We start from the raw sequence: 22,434 nt of genomic DNA on the forward strand, positions 1-22,434 counted from the left end.
AGTGCCCAACCATGTCCCGCCACCGAGCAGACCTGGCTACCTGGGTGCCAGGCAAGGCTGCTGCTGTGGCTTTGCTGATGAAAGGGACCACAGCTGCCCTATCTCAGGCAGGACCCCACACACACATGGCCTTCACTCCCCTTACCCAGGGGATCTGACTCTGATGACCTGCAGCCCAGCACCCTGGGCACTTGCAGGGAGGGTGGCAGAACACGTCCTCACCCCTCTGTCAACCACTGAGACTTTAGAGGTGGGTAGCACATGGGTGCCTATGGGAGCCGGAGCTCAGGGCTGGAGGCCACACAGCTCCTTGCATCCGCTTGGGTCAGCATCTGGCAGCTCCCAGGAGGGGTAGGGTGGGGAATTGAAAGATACTGCACCCAACCCCCCCCCCCGCCATGAGTGTGACAGTTTCCCAACAGCAGTGACCACCACTCTGATTTCCCCCATCACTGGCCCCAGGTCGGAGGGTAGCTACCTCACATGTGCCTACCTGAGCTCCTCCAGCTGGAGGCTGGAGAGGATGCCCTTCAACCCTGGCAGCCCCACACCCTGGTGCTAGACGTATGTGACCTGGTCTGGGTTCTGTCATCCTCAGAGGTGGCCTTGGGTAAGCAAGATGTCTCTGGCCTCGGCCTGCTCACCTGTTGTTTGTGTGTGTGTTGGGGGGAGGTAACACTAATTGCCCCTTGCATGCCTGAGGTCATGAGCATCCCAGAGGACAGGGTGAGTTCCAGTGGCCCCACACCTGCCACCCAGCATCCACCTGGCCAATTAGTGGCGCTGCCTTTCCAGAAATGTGTGCAGCTCCACAGGTGGCTGTGCCCGGCTTCTGGGAACAGCCAGCCTGGCAGGGGGTGGGGAGTGATGCCTCTGAAAGGCGCCCTGACTCCCTCCCTCTCACTGAGACAGGGGCCCCCACTCCTCCCCCGAGTCCCAGGAAGGGGATTTTAGGCTGCGGGGTATGCAGGAGCCCCTGGGGCACCCAGACCTGGAGCAGCACAGATGCCCAGGCTGATTCTAGCCCCTTTACCCCCTTCCCTCCAGGTGCCCCCCCCCCCAAGCAGGAATCTCCTGGCCAACGAGTTGGCAGGCAAGTGAGGGCGGTTGGGGGGCTCAAGGAGGACTCAGCCACATCACTTCCAGGACAGGCTGATTCAGGCTTCCCACTGGCACCTCAGACCCCAGAGCGCTAACAGCTACCGGCGTATCCCTCTGCCCGGGTCCTGTGGCTTAGCTCCCAGTGCTGCAGTCACCCCTCTGCTCTGCCACTTACCTGCTGGGGAAACCTGGGTGTCACTGGACCTCTCTGAACCTCAGGCCCACAATGAGGAAAAGTAACAGGCAGTTGTCTGAAGACTCCACCTGGAAAATGGACTGAAGGCACAGGACGGACGTCACAACCGCAAGCAGGAGCAAAGGCTGTTCTGCATTGTGTCCCGCTCTTCAGTGGGCGGGGGGAGGGCACCATTCCGGATCCGAGTGGGTGCTGGGCAGTCCCTCTCCTTGACGCCCAGGGCTACCCCACTGGTAGTCCCACCCACAAGCATGTCCACGCCTGGCCGGCCCTCATAGTCACACCATCACACCTCAGGGCTGAGTGGGTTCACACATTTTATTGGGTTTTTCTGTGGACACCTGGATGCCTCAAGCTGCTGTCCAGCTTCTCTCGTCCCTGGCCCCAGTTCAGGGCCCTAGCTGCGAGCCCTGCCCCCTCCCAAGGCCTTCCGACCAGGCCCCCAACCCCCAGGCGCAGGCTGCTACCTTGAGACAAACCCCGTCTTCCCGCAGCCTCCCTGTCAGGCTGCCCGGCAGGGCCCATTCCTGTGTCGGGCACAGCCAAGCTCTCCTGTGGAACGGGCTCAGGCGCAGAGCCCCCTGGCAGTGCCCCCACCTCGGGCCACACGAGACCCTCCAGAACGCAGCACAGCACAGCAGTGCTGTAGGCTCCAACCTACAGCTTGGTGTTGAGGTGGAAAGAGAAGCGGGGTGCTGTATAGGTGGTGGCAGGTGGCACATGCCATGCTGACGAGGCCGGGCAGAGTCTGTGGCGGAGGGCACTGTCGAAGGATGCTGGGGGCAAGTGCATCAGGCCAGCGGCCATGGGCGAGGGGGCTGTGGTGGCCAGGAAGTGAGCCGGGAAGGCTGGGATGATTAGGGGGCTGAAGGGGAGTGAGGCCTGGCCCTTTAAGGGGTCCGGGGTGCCGGCAAAGTTCAGTGGGCAGCGCAGCATGGTGCCCCTGTAGGCGTCCGGGAAGCCAGGCCCCAGGGCCTGGCCCAGCAGGCAGGAGACAGCCAAGCCGGGCCCCACTGATTTGGCCCCACACTCCTTGGTGTCCATCTCCTTGCGAAAGGGAGACACTGCGCGCATTTTTTTGCCACCAGGGGCAAAGCCCTCTTCCTCCCGGCCGCGCTTGCTGAGGCCCGAGCTGCTAGGGAAGGTGGGCAGGGGCATGGGGCTCTCGGCAGGGACCTTGGCCATGGGGGTCACCCAGCAGGCTTTGGGCTTGGGGTAGAGGCTGCCCTTTCTGGAGCCACCTTTGTGGAACGCAGAGGGGCGGTTTACGTCCCCACCCCACACCAGCGGTGGCTCTTTGACTGGCAGCCCCTCCGCTTGGCCAGGGGGCCCCAAGAGCATCCCATCTTTGAGATGAGGGAAGAAGTCCCGGGGGTGCTGGCTGATGGGCTTCAGCACCTTGGTGGGGTAGGCGTGGAAACAGCCCGTGAAGATGGGGGCCGGTGGGTGGGAGCTTGCCTGAGCCTCCTCCCTGAGGCTGCCACCAGGGGCCTGGGATCCCTCCTGAGGGGCCAGCCGGTGCCTGGGGTTCTCGGGCGGCCCTCCTGGGCTGTGAGGACTCTCCAGGAAGCAAGCAGCTGGGGACACCTGGGGCTCCCCATTAGGGCTGCCTGCCCCGTGGCGACAGCCCTCCTCCTGGCATCGCAAGGCCTCTGCCTTGCTCACCTGGGCCAGGAGCTTCTTTTTGGCCAGTGGTGACATGATGCCATGTGTCCCTTTGCAGTAGAAGCTAGACAGGAGCCGCTTGTAGGCCTCAGGACAGCCGCTGGCACCCACGAAGGGCAAAGAGGACCCAGGGGATGGGCCCAGCTGCTCCATGCCGTCGGGGGGGGGATCCTGGCTCGGGGGCCTCGCCAGCTCAACATCTGTCTTCACCTTTCCTGGTATCATCTAGAATGAGAAAAGGCCAGGCCTCAGGTCTGGGCATGAGGCATGCATTCTAACCAGGGGACCTGGTGACAGCAGGGCCAGGTCGGTACCCAGGAGCCTCTGCTAGCCCTTCCAGTGCCTTTGTGCAAAATTTTCAAAAGGTCCTCTGAATGAACGCAGCCTGGTGTCAGGACACAGGGCCTAGAGAATGGGGTGCAGCCTGGCATTCAGACCCCACGTGGGCCCTCAAATAGTAGACAATTTGCGCAATAGGTTCTGAGTGCTCTGGGCAGGGAGCTCTGTGGCCATGCTGCGGTGACAACAGGCGGGGGCAGCTATGAGCGGCAGGGGATGGAGGCCCAGGGTCAGCTGGCGGCCTGGCTGGGCTTGGCACTTACCTGGCCCACCGGCTTCTCCTCCTTGGCCTTCTTTGGCCTCTCAGCAGCCCTGTCATCTCCCCGAGGCTCCTTGGCCATCTTGTATTGCTTCCTAGGCTTGGAGGGGGGCAGCGGCTTGTCATCCTCGCCCTTCAGGTGCCGCACATACGGGAGGACCAGCCTGAGGAGGAGCCGCATGTCCACAGGAGGCCCAGCTGGCAGGCACAGCTGCCCCTCACGCCTCCTCCCTGCAGGCACAGCTGCCCCTCCCGCCTCCTCCCTGCAACCATGGATACCCTGTGGACAGGGCACGACAGTCCACAGCCAGGGCCACGCTCATCTCGTCCAGGAGGCCTGCAGCCTGGCCGCCCCACCAGCGCTCTGGCCACGGTAAGCATCGTGCTCGGCCGCACCCCATCGCTCATCCCGCCCCACCCCTGTACACTCATGTATATTCTCCCACAAACTACTCCCAGCCCCTTTGCAGCTCTGCCCACCCCTGGGAGGTGAGGGTCGAGGTGTCCTGTAACCTGGCCCCTAGCCGCACCTCTCGTAGTGGCGGCGCGTGCACGTGGCCGCACTGGTGCTGCCCGGGCTGCCCCCCAGCTCGTCGTACACGTTCTTCCAGAGGCGGCGGCCGGTCACCTGCAACGGCACCACGTGAGGGCGCACCCCCTAGCGGCAGGGTCCCTGCTCAGCAGGGCTGGCAGTTTTACAGCTGTTTCTCCAGCAGTGGGGCCGGGGAGGTTGGAGGGGGCTCATCTGGCAGTGGGCCAGTTCTCCCTCTCCACGGCCACCGGACTGCTGGCCCAAGCAGCTTTCCCAATCCAGGGCAGGCAGAACAGATGGGGAAGAGAGGAAAACTTGCTTTGAGCAGCAAAGTACCAGCGGGCAAGGCCGGCCCCTCCCCCACCTCCTGTCTGGAGGCCAGGGCAGCCCCATTGGGCTCATTCTCTTCCCCAGCCTCCCTGGGCCCAGTGGGGATGCACAGGGAAACGCAGCACAGTGCAGACTCAGCTGCCTTCCTTACCATCTCATAGGCCCCCAGCTTCTCCACTGCCTTGTAGATCTTCCACAGGTTAACTGCAAAAGAGAGGGCAGGTCCGCTGTCAGTCTGTGGGAGGACGGTGCAGCCAGCAAGCAGCCTGTTTCCATGGTCCTGTCAGGTGCGCTCAGAACCAGGGCCACTGCAATGGATGGCAGGCTGGGCCCCATGCACTGGTGGCCCAGGGACCGGTGAGGATGGAAATCCAGCCCCGCCCGCTGCCAGCCCAGTACCTGGAAGGGGATACCGTTTCTATGTGCAACCCCTGTGGGCTGGTGTCAGGGTCACCCAGAGCATAGGTGCCTGCCCCAGTACCCTGCTTGGTGGGGTCCCCTGCTGGGCCCCCCTCCCTGCCTGCACCCCAGGGACGCACTCTGCTTGAAGCCAAGATGGGGCACCCTCTCGATGGGCGTGTGTCGCTCCTTCATGAACTTGTAGAGGCTGACCAGGAAGGCCTGTTCCTCCTCCCGCTCCCCGCCTGCCTCAGGGGGGTCCTGGGGAAAGAACAGGAGGCATTGGGAGCAGCCCCCAGCTGCTGGGTGGCAGGGGGCAGGCAGTGCCACTGGCTGGGGAGGCATGAGGTGTATGACCCTCCACCCCAGGCTCCCCAGGAGGGAGCAGGTCTCCAGCACCCAGTCTACTGCTCTGGCCTAGAGTGTTGTCCTGGCATCAGAAAGACACAGTTGTCACCTGTTAGTGCCCAGGACCCCAGGTCGGGTCCACAGCGGCCTGGCCCCAGAGACGGCCATAGGAGCAGCCCCGCGCCTTCCCCGGGCCTCTCCAGGCGCAGATCACTTCTTTATCGTGCTCTACATCTGTGACACCTGTGTCTCAACTCCCCCACCAGACTGTGAGTCCTGGTGGCAGGCTCGGTGTACCCTGTGCTCAAAGCTGAAGGAACAAAAGTGCTCGGTGCTTCCTGGCACTGGGGGGCCGCTCGGCCGGGCCTGCGCCCACCGAACCTTTGACATGGCAGCCTGCCTCCCTGACCCGCCCATCTGAGTGCTGAACTCAGGGAGCTGAGCGTGTCCTGGGCTCCTGGTCCACTTGCCGGACACACGGGGCTTCGGTTTCTGCTACCAGACAGGCAGTTTTATGGATGCTGCTCATCTGGCTGGGGGTTCAGGGCAGAGGGGGTGGTCGGGCTGGGGCTGAGGGCTCGGGGGACAGACAGCTCCCAGGCCCTGGCTGGGAGGCCCCAAACACCAGAAGGATGGAACCATCTGGGCCAAGAACAGCTCAGAGAGCCCTGGGTTCCCTAAATAGTCTACTCAAGTGCCGTGTCAGCAATTTTTTGACTTATCCAACCTCTGCTGACAATAAACACGCACGCTCACGTTCCCTACGACACTGTAACATACTGGAGACTGAGGCCCTGGGCTGGGGCCGGCCTCAGAAGTAAGGCGACAACTGCCGCTCTTCACATGAACTTGCACTTTTGTTCCTCTTCTCTGACCTCCACGCAGGCCCTTAAGCACTGTGACCGCCTGCGACTACTTGTCTACATAAAGTGGGATTGTGACTCCAGACTGTGCCACCCAAGCAAACGGCCAAAATGACACTGCTCTGCCGTGTCACCCATGGCTCCTCTTCGGACTGTGCTCAGCCCAGCGGCCTCGTGGGCCTCACAGAGTGACTTTCCTGTCCACAGGCGGCTGGCTGTGTGCAGTTCTGCATCACAGAACGGTGCTTCTATTGGTCTCATCTGATCAGGCTTCCTGGTAATCTTTGTTTGATAAAAGGCTCAGCCATGAAAGTGAAGTCTGCCAGCCCTGCCCTGGGGAGGGCAGGCCCTCCTGCCTGTGGTTCCCACGACTCCCACACCTCCCAGCAGGACGCAGGACGCGGCCAGGACCCTCTCCTGGCACTGCAGGATGCGGGAGGGAACAAACCTCCCTCCTGAGAGCTTGGGGTCTCCAAGTTCACCAGGAGCGATCCCTGGGGGATTGCCCAACTCACCTCCAGCTGGATGGGGCTCTGGCTGCTGCTGTCCTCACCATCAGGTTGAGGGGACACAGGTGGGTCTAGGGTGTCACCCCCCTCTGACTGCTTCCTTTTCCCTTTGACAGGAGGTGCTGCGAGGAGGAAGAAGAGGGAGAGGAGGCAGAGGACACATGAGACCACAGGCACGGAAAGGCTCCCTGGAGAGGCGGTAGGTCTGAATGGTGTCCTCTGTCCAGGCGGGAGGCCCTGTAAACACACATGTGGGCGCCCCCTGGAGAGCTGACCCTCTGCTCTCCCCACGTCACTCCCACCAGGCCCGCCTGTGTCACGCCTGCCACCTCTGTCTTCCTCTGTTCCAGCCATCTCCCCACGTCTCTGAAGGGAACCCTAAACAAGCTTGGGGTCAAGTCAGAGAAGGCTGGAGTTGGGGCCGTGGCGCTCAGGGAAATCCTGTCTCCAAAAGCTGCCCACATTCACACAGGAAGTCTTCACAGCAGCTCAGCCAAACTGGGAAAGCTGCTGAGGTTGCCATGCTTGTGGGCCCCCTCGCACCGCAGTGGGGCTTGGACCTTAGGTCCTCCAGGGATAACTGAGCATACTTTCTATATGGGACCTCGCCGACCTTTCCCTGAGTACCTACACAGTCCGCGCTGCCCCTTGCTCCCCTCGCTTGCAAGGATCCTGGTGACTCTTCAGGTCCCACCTGACAAGTCGCTTCTTCTGGGTGGCCCTCCCCAGTCCCCAGCTAAGCACAGCGCTCCTGCCTCTCTGTCTGGTCTCCTCATGGCCCTTCTGACATGCTTGTTGCTCATCTGCCTGGTAAGTGTGAATGCAGGGAGGAGCCAGGGGCCACACTTCACCCAGGGCAGGACAAGAGCTGATGCTTGCAAAAACGCAACACCCCTGTCACTGACAAAAACACAGCCACAGAAGGTGCCTCGGGCCTGCGGCAGGCTGGCAGCAGATCCCAGACCAGGAAGCTTGGTCATTTGAGCACCTTTTCTTTTTCTTTTTTTCTCCCCCCGCCTTTTTTTATTTTTATTGATCTATTATGAAGTGCCCCATAGTGCTGGTTCACTCCAGCTCAGGAAATCCTTACTGCTGGGAACCTGTGAGGTTCCCCACCCCATGCCAGACAGAAAAAGAATCTCCTTAAGGGTAACATACCCATGAGGCCAGTGGCACCCAGAAGCACGTGCTGTTAGAACTTGCTGTCCCCTTTGGTAGCTGTTAACATAAGCGCCACTAAGCCTCCAATAATTCACCCTGCACGGGCCTCAGCTCTCTCGTGCATGCATGTTAACGAGGGGGAAACTGAAGCCAGAGAGGAGACGTTCTTGCCTCCCTGGGGGACCAGGATTCAGAACAAGGTGTGTCTGACCCCCAGTCCAGTGGCCTGGCCTCACCACCACTGTGGCCACTGTGGTTACCGCCAACATTTGCAAAGCCTGGAGGAAAAGTCTAAATACACCTGGAAGACAAACCAGTCCTAATGCTTGTCACAGAAGAGACTCGGCCACCCTATCAGGCTGACTCCTGACCATCCACCAAAGACACGGCTGAGCTCCAAAAACAACTGGGCACTGAAAAATGAACCCCCAAACTCTGCTCAGTCTTCCTTTCTGTGAAATGGGAGAGAAAACCCTGGTGTCCTCTACTAACTGTCCAAGAAGTGCTGAAGCCTTCTGGGTCATGGGGGCACCCACTGCCACCAGCTGTTCTCCTTCTCCTGCTGTCACATCCCTCCCTTTTTTCCTGCTGGCTCAGATCCTCAGCTTCGAAGGACTCTCTCCATTTGTTCTGTGACCTGGGCTTCTCACTGGAGCCCTCCTGCAAATTTGCTATGTGACCCTGGCAAGTCGCTGCCCTTGGGCCTCAGACAAAGGTGCTTGGACTAGGGCCCATTAGAATTACATGGGGAGCATTTTAAAGACTGATAATTGTCTCCCCACCACCACCTGAGTTGGAGTCAAGGGGCATCTGAGATTGAAGCTCCCCAGGGGATCCCAAAAGGCAGCCACGTTGAAAGCCACCGAGCCACAGGACCAATAGTGCCTTCTGCTGGGTCCTAGAGCTGGCATGCTCTACTTGGGCCACACTCAGGGAAGGTCTCCTGGAGTCAGGCGCTCTGCTTACCTGGAAAGGAGGTCACCAGTCTGAGCTGTTTAACCCCAGACAGCGCTTGCTGAGAGCCACAAAGGGATACCCTCTCTTTACCTCTGTGTCCAGCTGAGTCCCCACATGAACTTGGCCTCCATTCTCTCCGGACCAGGGCCAGCGTGCTGGGTGTCCTGGAAGGGCCTTCCAAGCCCCGCTGCCACAGCCTTAGGTGATGGCGGGCTGGGAGACTCCTGGCCCTCCTTCCCCAGGGTGCCCTCAGGCCTGGCCGCTGCCCTAATCCCTCCCTTCCCCATTCATTTGTAGATCAGAGTTCTAGGGAAATAAATCTGCATTTGGAAAAAGGGTTCTGCCATGAAAAATGTTTGAAACCGCCTGCCTTCAGTGATAGAGGAGCCCTCCTGCCTGCCCAGCTTCCATGCAGGGCCTGAGACAGGGGCCTGGCCCCTCTTCTGACTCCACAGGGGAGGGAAGAGGCTTGTGGCCCAGCTGTCCCAGTTTCCCAGCCACACCCAGCCCTCAGAGGCAGGACAGACCCACCGCCCTGAGTGACTGCCATGAGCCACGGCCTCACTGTCTTGCTCCACGGTACAGAGCCCCTCTGAGCACAAAGCCCAGATGCCCTATTGTAACAGAGGAGGCAGATTCAATTATAAAAACCTCTGCTCGCCAAAGGAATGTCATTCAGACATTACTTTTTCCATCCAGGAAGCAGTAATGATAATAATGGCAATTGCTGTTCCATTGTTTACTTGGAATCCGTCTGGAATCTATAAGGTATGAGATAAGGACCTAACCCCCCCCCACACACACACACACACACTGGTTAGGTGGTTCCAGTACTGACTGAGTGACCCCTGCCCCAATAATTTGAAATGCTACTTTTCCCCAATCTAAAGGCTTTTAAGGAGGACATCTGGGACGGGTTTGGACTTTCACTTGTGTTCCATTCATGTGGAATGCTGGGGCTTCTGTAATTTTTGTGGCTTTCTAAAAGCTTACTCTCCAGAGGGCATGTCCCCATCGTTACTCTTATGTTTAAAAAATTCCATCTGAATGTTAGGATAAGTCTGTCAGATTCCCTTGAAAAATAAAAAACCACTGGGGTTTTGACTGAATTGCGTTTAAATCTAGAAATTACTCTGAGGAGAAATAACACCTTTCTGTGTGGCATCTCCCCTTCCAGGACCATGTGTCTACACAGGCTCAGGTGTCCCTCTGCGATCCACACACGGCCCTGACAGGTCCCGGGTCCTTCCTGTGGAGCCGATTCCGCACGTTTCACACCGCGAGATAACAGTGCGAGAAAAGCCTTGATTATCCCCAGTAGGCCTTGGCTCCACAGACCCTGACATGCCCTCACTTCACAGTCCCTGACAAGACAGAGGAAGGCTGCTGGCTGGGCCACATGAACCCAGTCCCTCCTGGGCAGCGAGTGGCGTGGCGGGTGCTGGGCGGCGGACTGCTCAAGGCCCTTCCTGTGTTAGGCTCTGATTTCTGTTCACCTCTGTGGCGTGTCCAAGTCAAGCTTAGCCCCAGACCCTAAAACCAGAGCCACGAAGAGGTTAGTTTCAGTCCCTAACTCCAAAAGAGGGTGCTCCCTGCCACCTACTCGTCCTGCGGCCGTCCCCTTGACCCCTTTCCACACTATACACCCCACTAACTCAAGGCACTGCCTTGCAGGCCTCGGATGAGGCATTCCTGCACACGGCCTCAGCCAGTCTTCCCAGCAACCCAGTGGGTGCCATTTTTCTTTTACAGACACACTGCCTGAGGCTCTGAGAGGCTCAGTAACTTGCCTGAGGTCACAGCTGGGATTCAGAACCAGAGCAGTGAGACTGGCCCAGCACACAGAACCCTAAGGTCTAGAGGTTCTCTTTGCAGGAGCAGGGAGACTCAGGAATGCTCGGGGGCACGGGTCTCCGCCTCCCAGCGCGTCCCTCCCGTGAACCTGCTAACAAGAGCCGGCCCTGCCTCCAGATGACAGGCTGCAATCAGGAGCGGTGGGGAGGGGGCTCTGACACCACATAGGTCACGTTCCCTTAAAGCCAGTCACTGCTTCTGCACCTCGGCGTCCCCACCTGTATGTAAGGTGACTACACTCCACGAGCCCAATGTGCTGAGCAGAACCAAGTAAGAAGTAAGGTTTCCCCCACAAACCACAGCTGTGTGTATGTGGGTGTGTGTGTGTGAGTGTGTGACTGTATGAGTGTATGTGTGACAGTGTGAGTGCATGAGTGTGTGTGTGTGTGCAAGTATATGTATGAGTGGAAGTATGTTGTGAGACTGTGTGTGCTGTACGACTGAGTGTGAGTGCATGTGTGTGACAGTGTGTATATTGTGTGTGTTGTGAGTGTGAGTGTGCGAGTGAGTGAGCGTGACTGTGAGTGTGTGCGTGTGCGTAGGCAGTTGGTGAGGGCTGAGGCCCACCTGTCCTGCTGGCTGCCCCATGGCCCACTGCCCAGAGCAGCGTACGGCAGGAGCAGTGCTCCATAAACATTTGCCCCACTTGATCTCAGACATTCCTGATGCCCAGACAAGGGCTTGGGCTGTGACTAGTTCAAGGCTACTCAGCTGGTCAGTGACCCAGTGCCAAGCTGCACCACCTCTCTCTCTCTCTCTCTCTCTCTCTCTCTCTCTCTCTCTCTGCCCACTGCACCCCATTCACTCTTGGTGCAATGAGAAGGAAGTGACACTTCCTTTCATGAAAAGTCACCCACTAGGAACACTGTGTCAATTGCCACATTAATGGTAACAGCAGCCTCAATAACAACCAGCAGGCCGGCCCCACCCCCTCGCCTGAGGTGGTGTTTGGCTTAAGTTGCTCTTAACTTCAGCTGGAGCCCAAACAAAGGCAGGCTTTGAAGCAGCCTGTGGCCCAGGAGCAGCTGCCTGATGTGGAGCCTGCTCTGATGGGCGGTTCTGGGGTGGCTGCACTCCAGCCAACACTGAGGACACATGAGCTGGACATGGGACCCCTGAAGGCTCAGGGTGCCACTCCTGCTACAGCCCTGCATCAGTATATCAGCTGGGGCGTGGGGGGACAGGGTCTGTGAGCACCTGGGCCAGGATGACAGCCTGACAGTACAGAAAGGTGGGTTATGAGGCATCCAATGTGAGACCGCCCACTCTCAGGCCTCTCTGCGACTCCAGCCCCTCCTAGGGGCTCTGGCATGTCCTCAGACACCCTACTCCAGGATGGGGGCGCATCCCCACACCCCTCCGCGCTAAGTCTGGGTGACATCTGATAACATGTAGCAGTTCCAGCCCTGTCCTGTTTCCTGTGCTCCCAGGAACTATGCTTTGTGTTCCCATTGCACCTGAAGAAGCCATGCTCAGGGGCTTGTCCAAGGCGGGCCCAACAGGAGAGGCACAGCCTGACCCCTGCAGGGACACTCAAGTGCCTATGCGCCTTCCACCCTTCTCCCAGCAACCCCCGCCCCACGGTGTCTCTCCAAGGAGTGTGGACTATCCCAGCCACTTTCTCACCAAGACACCGGAACGTAGGGACGGAGAGAGGCGGGGTCTGGGAGGCCTGCCCTCCCCCTGGGTCGGACCCTGGTGGTCTCCCCGCCAGTTTCTCAGACTGTAAATCAAAGGAAGGACTGAGTCTTTGAGGCCTTTCTACCTCTGCCACTCCCAAGTTCTCGGGACTGACGGGTTCCCGGGATCGTATGGACTTTGGAACTCCACTCGGCCCGATCCTCTAGCAGCCACCTCCCATCCCTCCCCTGCTCTGCAGGAGCAGAGGCCTCGACGCCCGCAACGGCGGTGCTCCGATGGGGCAACAAGTGCCGGTTATCCTCCCCTCGGCCCGGGGACCCTCCTCGCCCGCCCATGACCCCGCAAAAGGACGCTGGTGGCCCGGCGGGGCGGCGCCCCTGGATGCTGCGGAGGGACCGCGAAGGGCGCTCGCCGCCCGCGCTTCTCCCTATCACTCCCGGCCGCCTTTCCCCTGAGAGGTGGGGGAGAGGAAAGATGAGAGGACAGGAGAGAGGAGGGCGGCGACCCCCTTGTGCCGCGGGGCAGAGGAGGGTGGGCAGGAGACACGAGGAGAGGCCCGGGAAGAAAAAGTGAAAAGCGAGAGGAAAGAGGACGAGAAGCGGGTGAGCGTCGAGAACCAGCACGACCCCGGCGGAAAGAGGAACCGGCGATTCTTCAAAGTGCGTCGAGCAAGTTCTTCAAAACCGGCGCAGCGTCACTTTCAGGAAACGGCGGGTGCGGTAGGGAGCGCGCCCCAGACCGGCGCCTCTTCCCGGCGGCGCGGCGGGTTCTGAGAACCCGGGGCAGATGGGGGCGGGGGCAGATAGAGGCGGGGGTCAGACGTGGGTGGAGGGCAGACAGAGGGCAGATGGAGGTTGGGGGCAGTCGGGGGCGGGGGCAACAGGGGGCCGGAGATGGGGGGCAGATAGGGGCGGGGGGTCAGACAGGGGTGGAGCACAGATGCGGGGGTAGATGGAGGTGGGGGAGATGGGGGCAGGGGGCAGATGAGGGGGCCGACGGGGGCAGGGAGACGGCCGCGGACAGCTGTCACAACAAATTAGCTGAGGCCAGCTCGAGATTGAAACCACAGCAGGAAGTGGGATGACAGAGCGCGCAGGACTCGGTACATCTCGGTCAGGAGACAGCGAGAAGAGTTTCGATATAAACGCCCGGGAAGCCCCTGGCCGCCAGAACTTTTTGTCTTTCCTTTTTCGAAGAGTGCGCGCCGACACCCGGCCTCCCCTCACGCGCGGGTGGAGGCGCTGGCGCCCCGGGCCGGCTGGGTCCCCGGGCCGGCTGGGTCCCCGGTCCGCGTACCGGAGTGCGCCCCGGCCCCGCTCCGCCCCCCGAAGCGGCGCTGACGGCCGCAAAGTCGGGGGAGACCCAGCGCCGCAGCCTCGCGCTCCCCGGGGACTGCCCGTCCCCGCCGGCTGTGAGCTGCTTACCCATGGCCCGGCGAGGTCCCGCCGCACGCCGAGCCCTCCGCACGCGCGGCTCCAGGACCCCGCGCTCTCCGCGCACTGGTCGCCGCGCCGCCCCGCGCCTCCCCGGCCCCGCCCCACCCAGGAACCGCCCCCGCACCTCTCAAGCTTCGGTTGGTGCGTCCAAGTCTCCGCGAGGGGCAGGAGCCGCCCCCTGGACCCCGAGGGCCTCTGGGAGTTGTAGTATGTTCTCCCTTCCTCAGGCTCTGGGGCCGTAAAACAGGCTCCTTACCTAGTAGTAGGGCTGAGGCAGGACATCCAGGAATCTCCGCTGCCTTGTGCTCTACAGGCACAGCTCGAGTCTTGGGGAAATCCTCCTTGCTTATCAGCAGGCTCCTGGGGGCTCGGTGGGGTAAGCAAAGTGCTTCTGACTTTGGCTTGAACTGGGTTTTGGGCATTTCCCAACTCCCAGCTCAACACTGAAGTAGATAGAGATGGCTGGTATTAAAAGACCCCAGTCCTCGGCCGAAGCTCTGTGGGATCCCAGAAATCCTGGAACAGGAAGCCTGCCCTTGGTGGCCAATGTCCACATATATCATGAAGACAGAAAGTGGCAGCTACAAAGTAAGCAGTCGAAAGAGGGGTATGACCCCTCCTTTGAGAGATGAGGGTGAGGTTTGGGGTAGAGTGGAGATGCTGAGCCATCTGAGGGGGGTTTCCACGGGAGTGGGGAGTAACTGGCCCCACCGTGTGCTCGCCGTACAGGAAGAAACTGAGGCTGGGGTCTGAGAGCCCAAGGTCTTGCAGTGTCATTCACAATAGCCAAAAGGTGGGAGTAATCCAGTGTCCACCGAGAGATGAATGGATAAATTGGGGTATAGACATGCAATGGAATATTATTCAGCCTTAAAAAGGAAGAAAATTCTAACACATGATAGAATGTGGACGAACCTTGAGGACATTATGCTGAATGAAATAAACCAGGCACAAAAGGACAAATACTATATGATTCCACTTATGAGGGCTGACAATTAAGTTTGCGAACTTGTTGCAGTGATGTCGCTAACCTTTTTTGATATCAGAGGGATTATTCATTATGCATTGTACCAACTGGATAAACAGTTAACCAAGTTTACTATTTGGAAGTGCTGAAAGGGCTGCGTGAAAAAGTTAGATGAAAACGACCTGAACTTTTTGCCAACAATTCATGGCTCTTGCATCACGACAATGCACCAGCTCACACAGCACTGTCTGTGAGGGAGCTTTTAGCCAGTAAACAAATAAACGCATTGGAACACCCTCCCTGGCCCCCAATGACTTCTTTCTTTACCCAGAGATAAAGGAAATATTGAAAGGAAGACATTTTGATGACATTCAGGACATCAAGGGTAATACGACCACAGCTCTGATGGCCATTCCAGAAAAAGGAGTTCCAATATTGCTTTGAAGGGTGGACTAGGCACTGGCATCAGTGCATAGCTTCCCAAGGGGAGTACTTCGAAGGTGACTCTAGTGGTATGCAGCAATGAGGTCTGTAGAACTTTTTCTAGGATGTGTTTGCAAACTTAATTGTCAGACCTCATATATGAGGTAGTATAGTCAAATTCATAGAGACAAATTATAGAATGGTGATTGCCAGGGGCTGATGGTGGGTGGGGGGATGGGGAGTTAGTGTTTAATTAGTATAGAGTTTTAGTTTTGACAGATGAAAAAGTTCAGGAGATAGATGGTTGCACAACACTGTGAATGTACTTAATGCTACTGAACTGTACACTTAAAAATGGTTAAAATGGGGCCGGCCTGGTGGCTCAGGTGGTTAGAGCTCCGTGCTCCTAACTCCGAAGGCTGCCAGCAGTGGGCTCTCAACCACAAGGTTGCCAGTTCAATTCCTCGAGTCCCGCAAGGGATGGTGGGCTCTGCCCCCTGCAACTAAGATTGAACACGGCACCTTGAGCTGAGCTGCCGCTGAGCTCCCAGATGGCTCAGTTGGTTGGAGCGTGTCCTCTCAACCACAAGGTTGCCGGTTCGACTCCCGCAAGGGATGGTGGGCTGTGCCCCCTGCAACTAGCAACAGCAACTGGACCTGGAGCTGAGCTGCGCCCTCCACAACTAAGACTGAAAGAACAACAACTTGAAGCTGAACAGAACCCTCCACAACTAAGATTGAAAGGACAACAACTTGACTTGGAGAAAGGTCCTGGAAGTGCACACTGTTTCCCAATAAAGTCCTGTTCCCCTTCCCCAGTAAAATCTAAAAAAAAAAAAAATGGTTGAAATGGTAAATTTCATGTTAGATACTAGGTGTGATCAAACAATATGGTGAATGTTTAAATAAAAACCCTATTACAGTAAAAGACACCTTGCCATTAGTACCCCTCAAAATACTCCCCCTCACTTTGAACACACTTATCCCATCGTTCTTGCCACTTTCTGAAGCAGTTCTGGACGTCCTCTTTCATGAGTGGCTTTAGATGTGCTGTCATGGCTGCCTCGATGTCCTGAATCATTTTGACTTTAGGAAAGAGCCAGAAGTCACATGGTGCCAGATCCAGTGAATAGGTGGATGAGGACACACTGTAATGTTTTTATTTGACAGAAATTGCCATATACCAGAAGCAATGTGTGACACGAAGCGTTGTCATGATGGAGGATGATTTACGGCACACTTTAAAACAGACTTTCTCTCAACTGTAGCTCACAGGGGACTGACTGCACTGAACAAGTTGAAACTTGTTACACAGTGTTACTAAGTTTCGACGTACTGCTTCCTTTCTTCTGGATGGCACTCAGCAGCAGTATTCACCATATTTTATGATCACAATGGAAAGGCTCTGCCGTGTCACACATCCCTTCTGGTATACTCGTATGGCAATTTCGGTCAAATAAAAACATTACGGTGTGTCCTCATCCACCTTATTCACCAGATCTGACACCATGTGACTTCTGGCTCTTCCCCAAAGTTAAAATGATTCAGGACATTGAGGCAGCCACGACAGCACATCTAAAGACGCTCACAAAAGAGGACTTCCAGAACTGCTTCAGAAAGTGGCAAGAACTACGGTATAAGTGTGTTCAAAGTGAGGGGGGTATTTTGAGGGGGACTAATGGCAATGTATGTTTTATTGTAATTTTTTTTTAAATTTAAACCTTCACCATAATTTTTGACCACACCTCACATTCTTTACCACAATTTGGAAAAAGAACCTAGGATCTCAGCATGTGGCTAGCTAGGACTTGAACCCTGTTCCTAACACATAGTAGGTACTCACAATTGTTTTGTTGATCAGTTTTGATACAACATCTCTATGCATTTCATACCATCATTATCCTCATTTTATAAGGTAAAACTGAGGTTCTGGGAGGTTCATTAGCTCCAGTAACACAGCTGGTAACTGGTGGAGCCTGAGCTAAACCCAGCCATTGGGGTCCCAGAACAGGCCTTCTTAACCATTTGCCTCAGCCATCTCTTGGCAGTGCCGTTAACAGAATCAGGGACCACGGCCTGAGGAGGAGAGCATAAGGGGGAAGACCTGGTGAGGAAGTGGGGGGCCAGCGAGATGTCCAGCTAGCAGCTGGAACTGAGGCCTGGTATCCAGGAGCAAGGTGCAGACTGGAAATACAGATGGCTAAGGAGCCCTCATACCTAGGCACACACCAAACCTGTTTGCACCCATTTGCGCCCAGCCATCACCCTAAACAAATTGGCCAGGGCTGCAGGTTGGTGACCCTGAAATCCTGGCCTTACGCTCTGGTCCTGGGGTGGAAGACCTCTCCAGGCTCAGCCCAGAGCAGACAACGATGTGGGCTCGCTTCTCTGTCTCATCATGGGTTGGTTTATAAGAGCTAGTGCCTGTCGATTTGGCAACAGACGCCTCATGGAAGGTATTTAGTAACTGCCCCAAACAATCGTTATAGTGGTGATCACAGTAGTGCACCTCACTTCCCAGTTTACAAGCTGTCCAGGAGAGCTGAGGCTGTGGGACAGACACAACAGTGGATGCCATCAGGAAGCCTAACAGGCTTCTAGTCCCACCTTCGCCCATTCTATAAGGATCCATTGCCCAAGGTTCGTGATGGAGACCTGGCCATTGCTTTCAGGGTCTCAATCTAGGCCAACTCCTCCCTCCTGGATTGGATACCCCCCTCTGATGAGGAACTCACTATCTTACAAAACAGTAGCTCCTCCCATATGGGATAGTTATTCTGCCATCCAGGCAGCCTGGCACACTCTCACAGTCAGTAGCTGTTATGCAATGCCTCAGCGAGTCAACACCTGCCTGTGTCAACCTGGGAACAATATGATCTAAATTTAATTGCCTCCTGAGGCAACTATTTGCAATTGAAAGTAATTTACAACAGCCAATAAATCTTGCCTAGAAACATCTCCATTTGCTTCCCTGAAAGCATAAACACTTGCATTGCTCAAGCCACTGTCTCACACATCCCCATTTCCCACCCAAGGCCATTCTCCAACCACAAAACCCCTGCCCAGGATGGCCTGAGAGAAGTCGCCTTGGCCCACATGTTGGTGTGTCTCAATTAAAAAGAAAAACACCACTAATAAATGCATTCTTTCTGTCAAAATGTTAAATAAATCAGCGCTCTCTGACACCACTCCAAATTCAGTTCCCTCCTTGCCCCAGAGATAAGGACTATTATCAGATTGGGTAAAGCCTTCCAGAAGTTTCCCTACGTATTTTCATAAATGTATGTATTCATAATGTAGAAAAAGATATAACTGTTTTATGTGTGTTTTAAAATAAATGATGCAATTCTAATTGTTTCTTTCTGCAACTTGCTTTTCCGCCCAACAGTAGGTTTTAGAGAGCCCTCCATGTCAGAACACTGATCTCTCTCTCTCTCTCTCTCTCTCTCTCTCTCTCTCTCTCTCTCTCTCTCTCAACCACTAGGCTGCATGAGTTGGTGTGGAGCTATTGCAATGTCTATTTAATCCCCTCTGGATGGTGGTTGACCTTTTTATAATGACATGAATCCTCTGAGAACACTCTGGACCCCCTTAGAACACTGTTAAGGCTCGGGATGTTGCTTTCTCCCAACTCCTGCCTCCATGTCCTAATACCCCTCACTGGCCCAGTTCTAAAGAAAACCTGGCCTTGGAGCTCTCAGAACTGGAGGGATAACTCAAGGTTACCTTTCCATCTGGCCTCATTTTAGAGAGGAGGCCACTAGACCCAGAAATGTTAAGCTAGTTGCCTATGGTCACACAGCAAATCAGTGTCGTGGCTTCTTCTGGGACCCAGTGCACAGTTTCCCATCCTGCCAGTTTTCTGCCCTGGGAAGCTCAGTTCCCAGGCTCAGCAGTTGCAAAGGGCCCCCTGGGCTTTATTTTCAAAGGAGAAATGAAGTGGGAAGTATTTGTAACCACTGGCCCCGCCTTGCTCCTGCCCAGCTCCCTCCAGCTAGCTGTCCAGGAAAGGCCAGCTTCACAGTGGCGTTCACAACTCATGGAAAACAACAAATGCCCAAAATAGACGATACCGAAGCTCAGGAATGGAAAAATTGGCTCATGGCTTCAAATGCCTCTTTTAGAAAAAGCCAAGAATAGCTGTAGGCCTTTGGGGAACTGGTGGGGGTGAGGGATTAGGGAGGTGTGGTGCTGGGGTAGGAACCCAGCCCAAATCGCCAAGTTTTGGCCCCTTTTCCCCATGGCACGTGAAAACTCGCTTTCCCAGCTTTGTCTACACTGGGCGCCAGTCCACACCTGGCTGCCTGTTCCCTCCACCCCACAACCCCCTCAGCCCTGCCCTTCCACTGAATCTGGAACAATTTCCTTCGTTGGGCTGGGCCTGGGCGGGGAGCACCCCCTTCCACCAAGGTCCCAGCAGACTGGAAACCAAGATTCTGCCCTTCCTAAGCATGAAGGGTGAAAGTCCAATTCCCCTGTGTGTGTTTGGTAGGGGCAGGTGACAAGGAGAGACAATTTGGGTTTTCATTCCCCCTACTCAGACAGCCCAGCTGTGTGGCCGTGGGCCAGTCACTTGACCAAGTTGGAGCGTCAGGTCTCTCATCTGGAAAGCAGGGATAATGCTTCATTTGTTCATTCATCCGACATATGTTGTGGTCCTACTATGTGCCAGCACTGGCGTATCGCCACGACCAGTCTTGCCTTTGTGGACCAGACGGTGCAGCCCTTGCCAGCCTCGCAGGCTGTGGACACCCAGCTATTCTTTCTCCAGACAGTTGCTGAGCCATGGCCCAGTGCTGAGGACGGTGGGGAGGAGGGCGTCCAGCAAATGCCTTGCCCAGTGTTTCCTCTATCAGCACCGCACCAAGCATCTTACAGGATTTTCATTTAGTGTCACCCCAGCCCTAGGAAATGGGCATCATAGTATTTATCCCCAGGTTCCAGTTGAGGACACGAGAGTAAGTGCTGGATACGTTTCTAGGTTCATCCACAAACAGTAGGAATTGGAAAGGCCACCATATGCCACGTCCCTGTTAAGTCCTGGGGACCCTGATAACTAAAGCCTGGTCTATGCATCACTTTATGACAATAGTGATAAGTCTAGACTGGAGGTCACTACAAATGCTCCGGACAAAGATTTTTTTAAAACGTGGGGTCTGTGTAGTGCTTTTACTTAAAAGCTGACCCTTCATTCCTGTCCTCTATGATTGTCTCCCATTTCACAAGTAAGTAAACCAAGGCATGCAGAGATCAGTGACTTGCCCAGGAACCACCAGGGTTTCTGCTGTCGGGTTTCTCATCATAGGGAGAGATGCCCCGGGCAGGAGGGTGGAGAACTACGTCTCCCAGCATGCCGCGCGCGGGCGTGGGGGCGGGGCCGCCGGCGGCACCAAGCTGTCATTTCTTGGTATTAAAAAGAATAGAGAGAAAGAATCAAAGCCTTGAGCGTCACGTCTAGGAATAGCCTCGGAGTCAGGCCAAGTCATTATAGACGATGAGTAATCCGGTTAAGTCATTTCTCTAAACACCATTCCTTGTAAGAAAATTAAAATATCAACTTACATCAGAGGGGCAGAGGCGGCTCAGGCTGGAGCTCAGCCAGCAGGGGCGGGATGCCAGGGCCCTGCCAGCTGGGCCTCCGACTCGTGGGCAACAGCCTCTAGGCTTCAGTTTATCTCGTTGTTAAGGGCTTCGGAAAATCTGGGGCTAACTTCTCTGGGTGCCTCGTGGGGGTGGCCCTGCAACCTGAATGAGATGAAGGGGACTAGGCCAGAGGAGGCTGGGGGTCCCATTTCTTCAGTGTCCCCTCTTTCTCCAGGCCCGCTGTTGGAGCACAGGGCTGGGCTGGCCTGGGGACACTTAGTGAGGAGGGGTGACCCAAATCTCCGGGGACGTACCGATTTCCCTGTAGACTTGCAGGAAAGTCCTCGGGGCTGGGTGACCACCAGGACAGCTTTTGGCATCCTGAGGGCAGGACTGTAAGGCACTGGGGAGGGCCAGCGGATCGAGAAGCTGCCTCTTGGCTGCTAGAGCCTGTCCCCTAAGCCCCCTCCAGGGCCAACAACATGCGTTGGGTTGCAGCTGTGAGCTGGACACATCCTCGGTGGCCCTACCCTGGACTCTTGGCTGACAAGGCCACTGGGGCCCAGAGACTTCCCTCTGGCTTCCCACGCCAGTGCTTCCCAAGGCAGCATAGAATGACTCAAGCTTACAGCCACTGAACACTTGAGACAGCCAGGCCCAGCTCTAAGTTCTTACACACACTCACTCTTGCAATGAATTAGGCACTTTTAAAATTCCCGCCCTTTCGGTCTCAGCTGCCACCATGGCTCCCGTGAAAAAGCTTGTGGCTAAGGGAGAGAAAAAAAAGAAGCAGGTTCTGAAGTTTACCCTTGACTGCACCCATCCAGTAGAAGATGGAATCATGGATGCTGCCAATTTTGAGCAATTTCTTCAGGAGCGAATCGAAGTGAATGGAAAAGCTGGGAATCTTGGTGGAGGGGTTGTAACTATTGAAACGAGCAAGAGCAAGATCATGGTCACTTCTGAGGTGCCTTTTTCCAAAAGGTATTTGAAATATCTCACCAAAAAGTATTTGAAGAAGAACAATCTACATGATTGGTTGCGCGTAGTTGCTAACAGCAAAGAAAGTTACGAATTGCGTTACTTCCAGATTAACCAGGACGAAGAAGAGGAGGAAGATGAGGATTAAAACTCCTTACTCTGGAATGTTTTGTATGAGTTCTTGAATAAAACTTAGGAACCCCCCCCCCCCAAAAAAAAATTCCCTTTTCCCTGAAGGACAGAGGGAGGCACAGGGATGCTGACAACTTCCCGGGAGGCTGTAGTCGCTCTCAGTGTGTCCACTGGTTCAGGCCGTCCCAGGCTCTGAAGCCTGGCCCACAGTTGTCCATCCTGGTGCCCTAACTTGCAGGTGACCTTGGATGAGTTACCCGGCATCTCTAATCGTCAATTTCCCACATGTAAAAAGGGGTTAGCAATAGCTACCTTGAAAGATTATGAGGGTTAGAAATAACATAGGCCTTCAACAAATGGCCATTCTATTGTGTCACTGGTATTATGTGAAGACAGCCTCTGACTGGGCAGATTCTGTTTGCTTCCGAGCTTGTGGGAGAAATCCTACCTGAAGGCCAGGTCTCTGTTTTCATCATCTTGGCATTATCTGCCCTGCAACTGCCACAGGGAGGGGGCTGCCCTCCCTTCCTGACGTCCCAGTAACATTTGTTTGAAACAGCACCAGGCAGGGCGAGCCCAAGGGGACCTCAGGTCTAAATGGTCCTAACACCAGGCCTGCCTGCCTTCCCACTCTGCCAACCAAGAGCTCGAATTCTCCCCACACCCGCCATCTATCCTGTCTGCTCCTGCATACCAAGAGCATGTGTGCAAACCTGTGGATACACACCTGTGTGTTTGCACATACATCCACACACAGA

General features: G+C 56.0%; 1 protein-coding gene and 1 pseudogene across 6 annotated transcripts; one reads left to right on the top strand and one right to left on the bottom strand.

Annotated features, from left to right (window-relative positions):
- Window positions 1–1,597: 1,597 nt before the first annotated feature.
- Window positions 1,598–13,684, bottom strand: ARID5A (AT-rich interaction domain 5A). 6 transcript variants are annotated; one of them, XM_074332536.2, is made up of 7 exons: window positions 13,579–13,684; window positions 6,548–6,663; window positions 4,962–5,082; window positions 4,574–4,626; window positions 4,091–4,188; window positions 3,565–3,724; window positions 1,598–3,187 (listed from the first exon to the last, which is right to left on the bottom strand). In XM_074332536.2, exons 1-7 carry the CDS (start codon window positions 13,580–13,582, stop codon window positions 1,955–1,957), a joined length of 1,785 nt encoding a protein of 594 aa, XP_074188637.1. In that variant the 5' UTR covers window positions 13,583–13,684; the 3' UTR covers window positions 1,598–1,954. The 6 variants fall into 6 exon arrangements, with proteins under 6 accessions (XP_074188637.1, XP_074188640.1, XP_074188638.1 ...); XM_074332539.2 differs by having other exon boundaries at window positions 6,548–6,778; window positions 13,579–13,677; XM_074332537.2 differs by having other exon boundaries at window positions 4,574–4,761; window positions 13,579–13,655.
- A 7,621-nt stretch (window positions 13,685–21,305) lies between these two features.
- LOC109444548 (large ribosomal subunit protein eL22 pseudogene) lies at window positions 21,306–21,740 on the top strand (annotated as a pseudogene).
- The last annotated feature ends 694 nt before the right edge of the window (window positions 21,741–22,434 follow it).

The sequence above is a fragment of the Rhinolophus sinicus genome, chromosome 2 (genome assembly GCF_057876585.1).
Source record: "Rhinolophus sinicus isolate RSI-liver-muscle chromosome 2, RSI-T2T, whole genome shotgun sequence".
NCBI classification, from domain to species: domain Eukaryota; kingdom Metazoa; phylum Chordata; class Mammalia; order Chiroptera; family Rhinolophidae; genus Rhinolophus; species Rhinolophus sinicus.

Coding starts and splice junctions, on each gene's coding strand:
- ARID5A (XM_074332536.2), bottom strand. Junction 5,083..6,547: donor AGAGCCCCATCCAGCTGGAG/GTGAGTTGGGCA, acceptor TTCTTTCCCCAG/GACCCCCCTGAGGCAGGCGG. Junction 3,188..3,564: donor AGGAGAAGCCGGTGGGCCAG/GTAAGTGCCAAG, acceptor TTCTCATTCTAG/ATGATACCAGGAAAGGTGAA.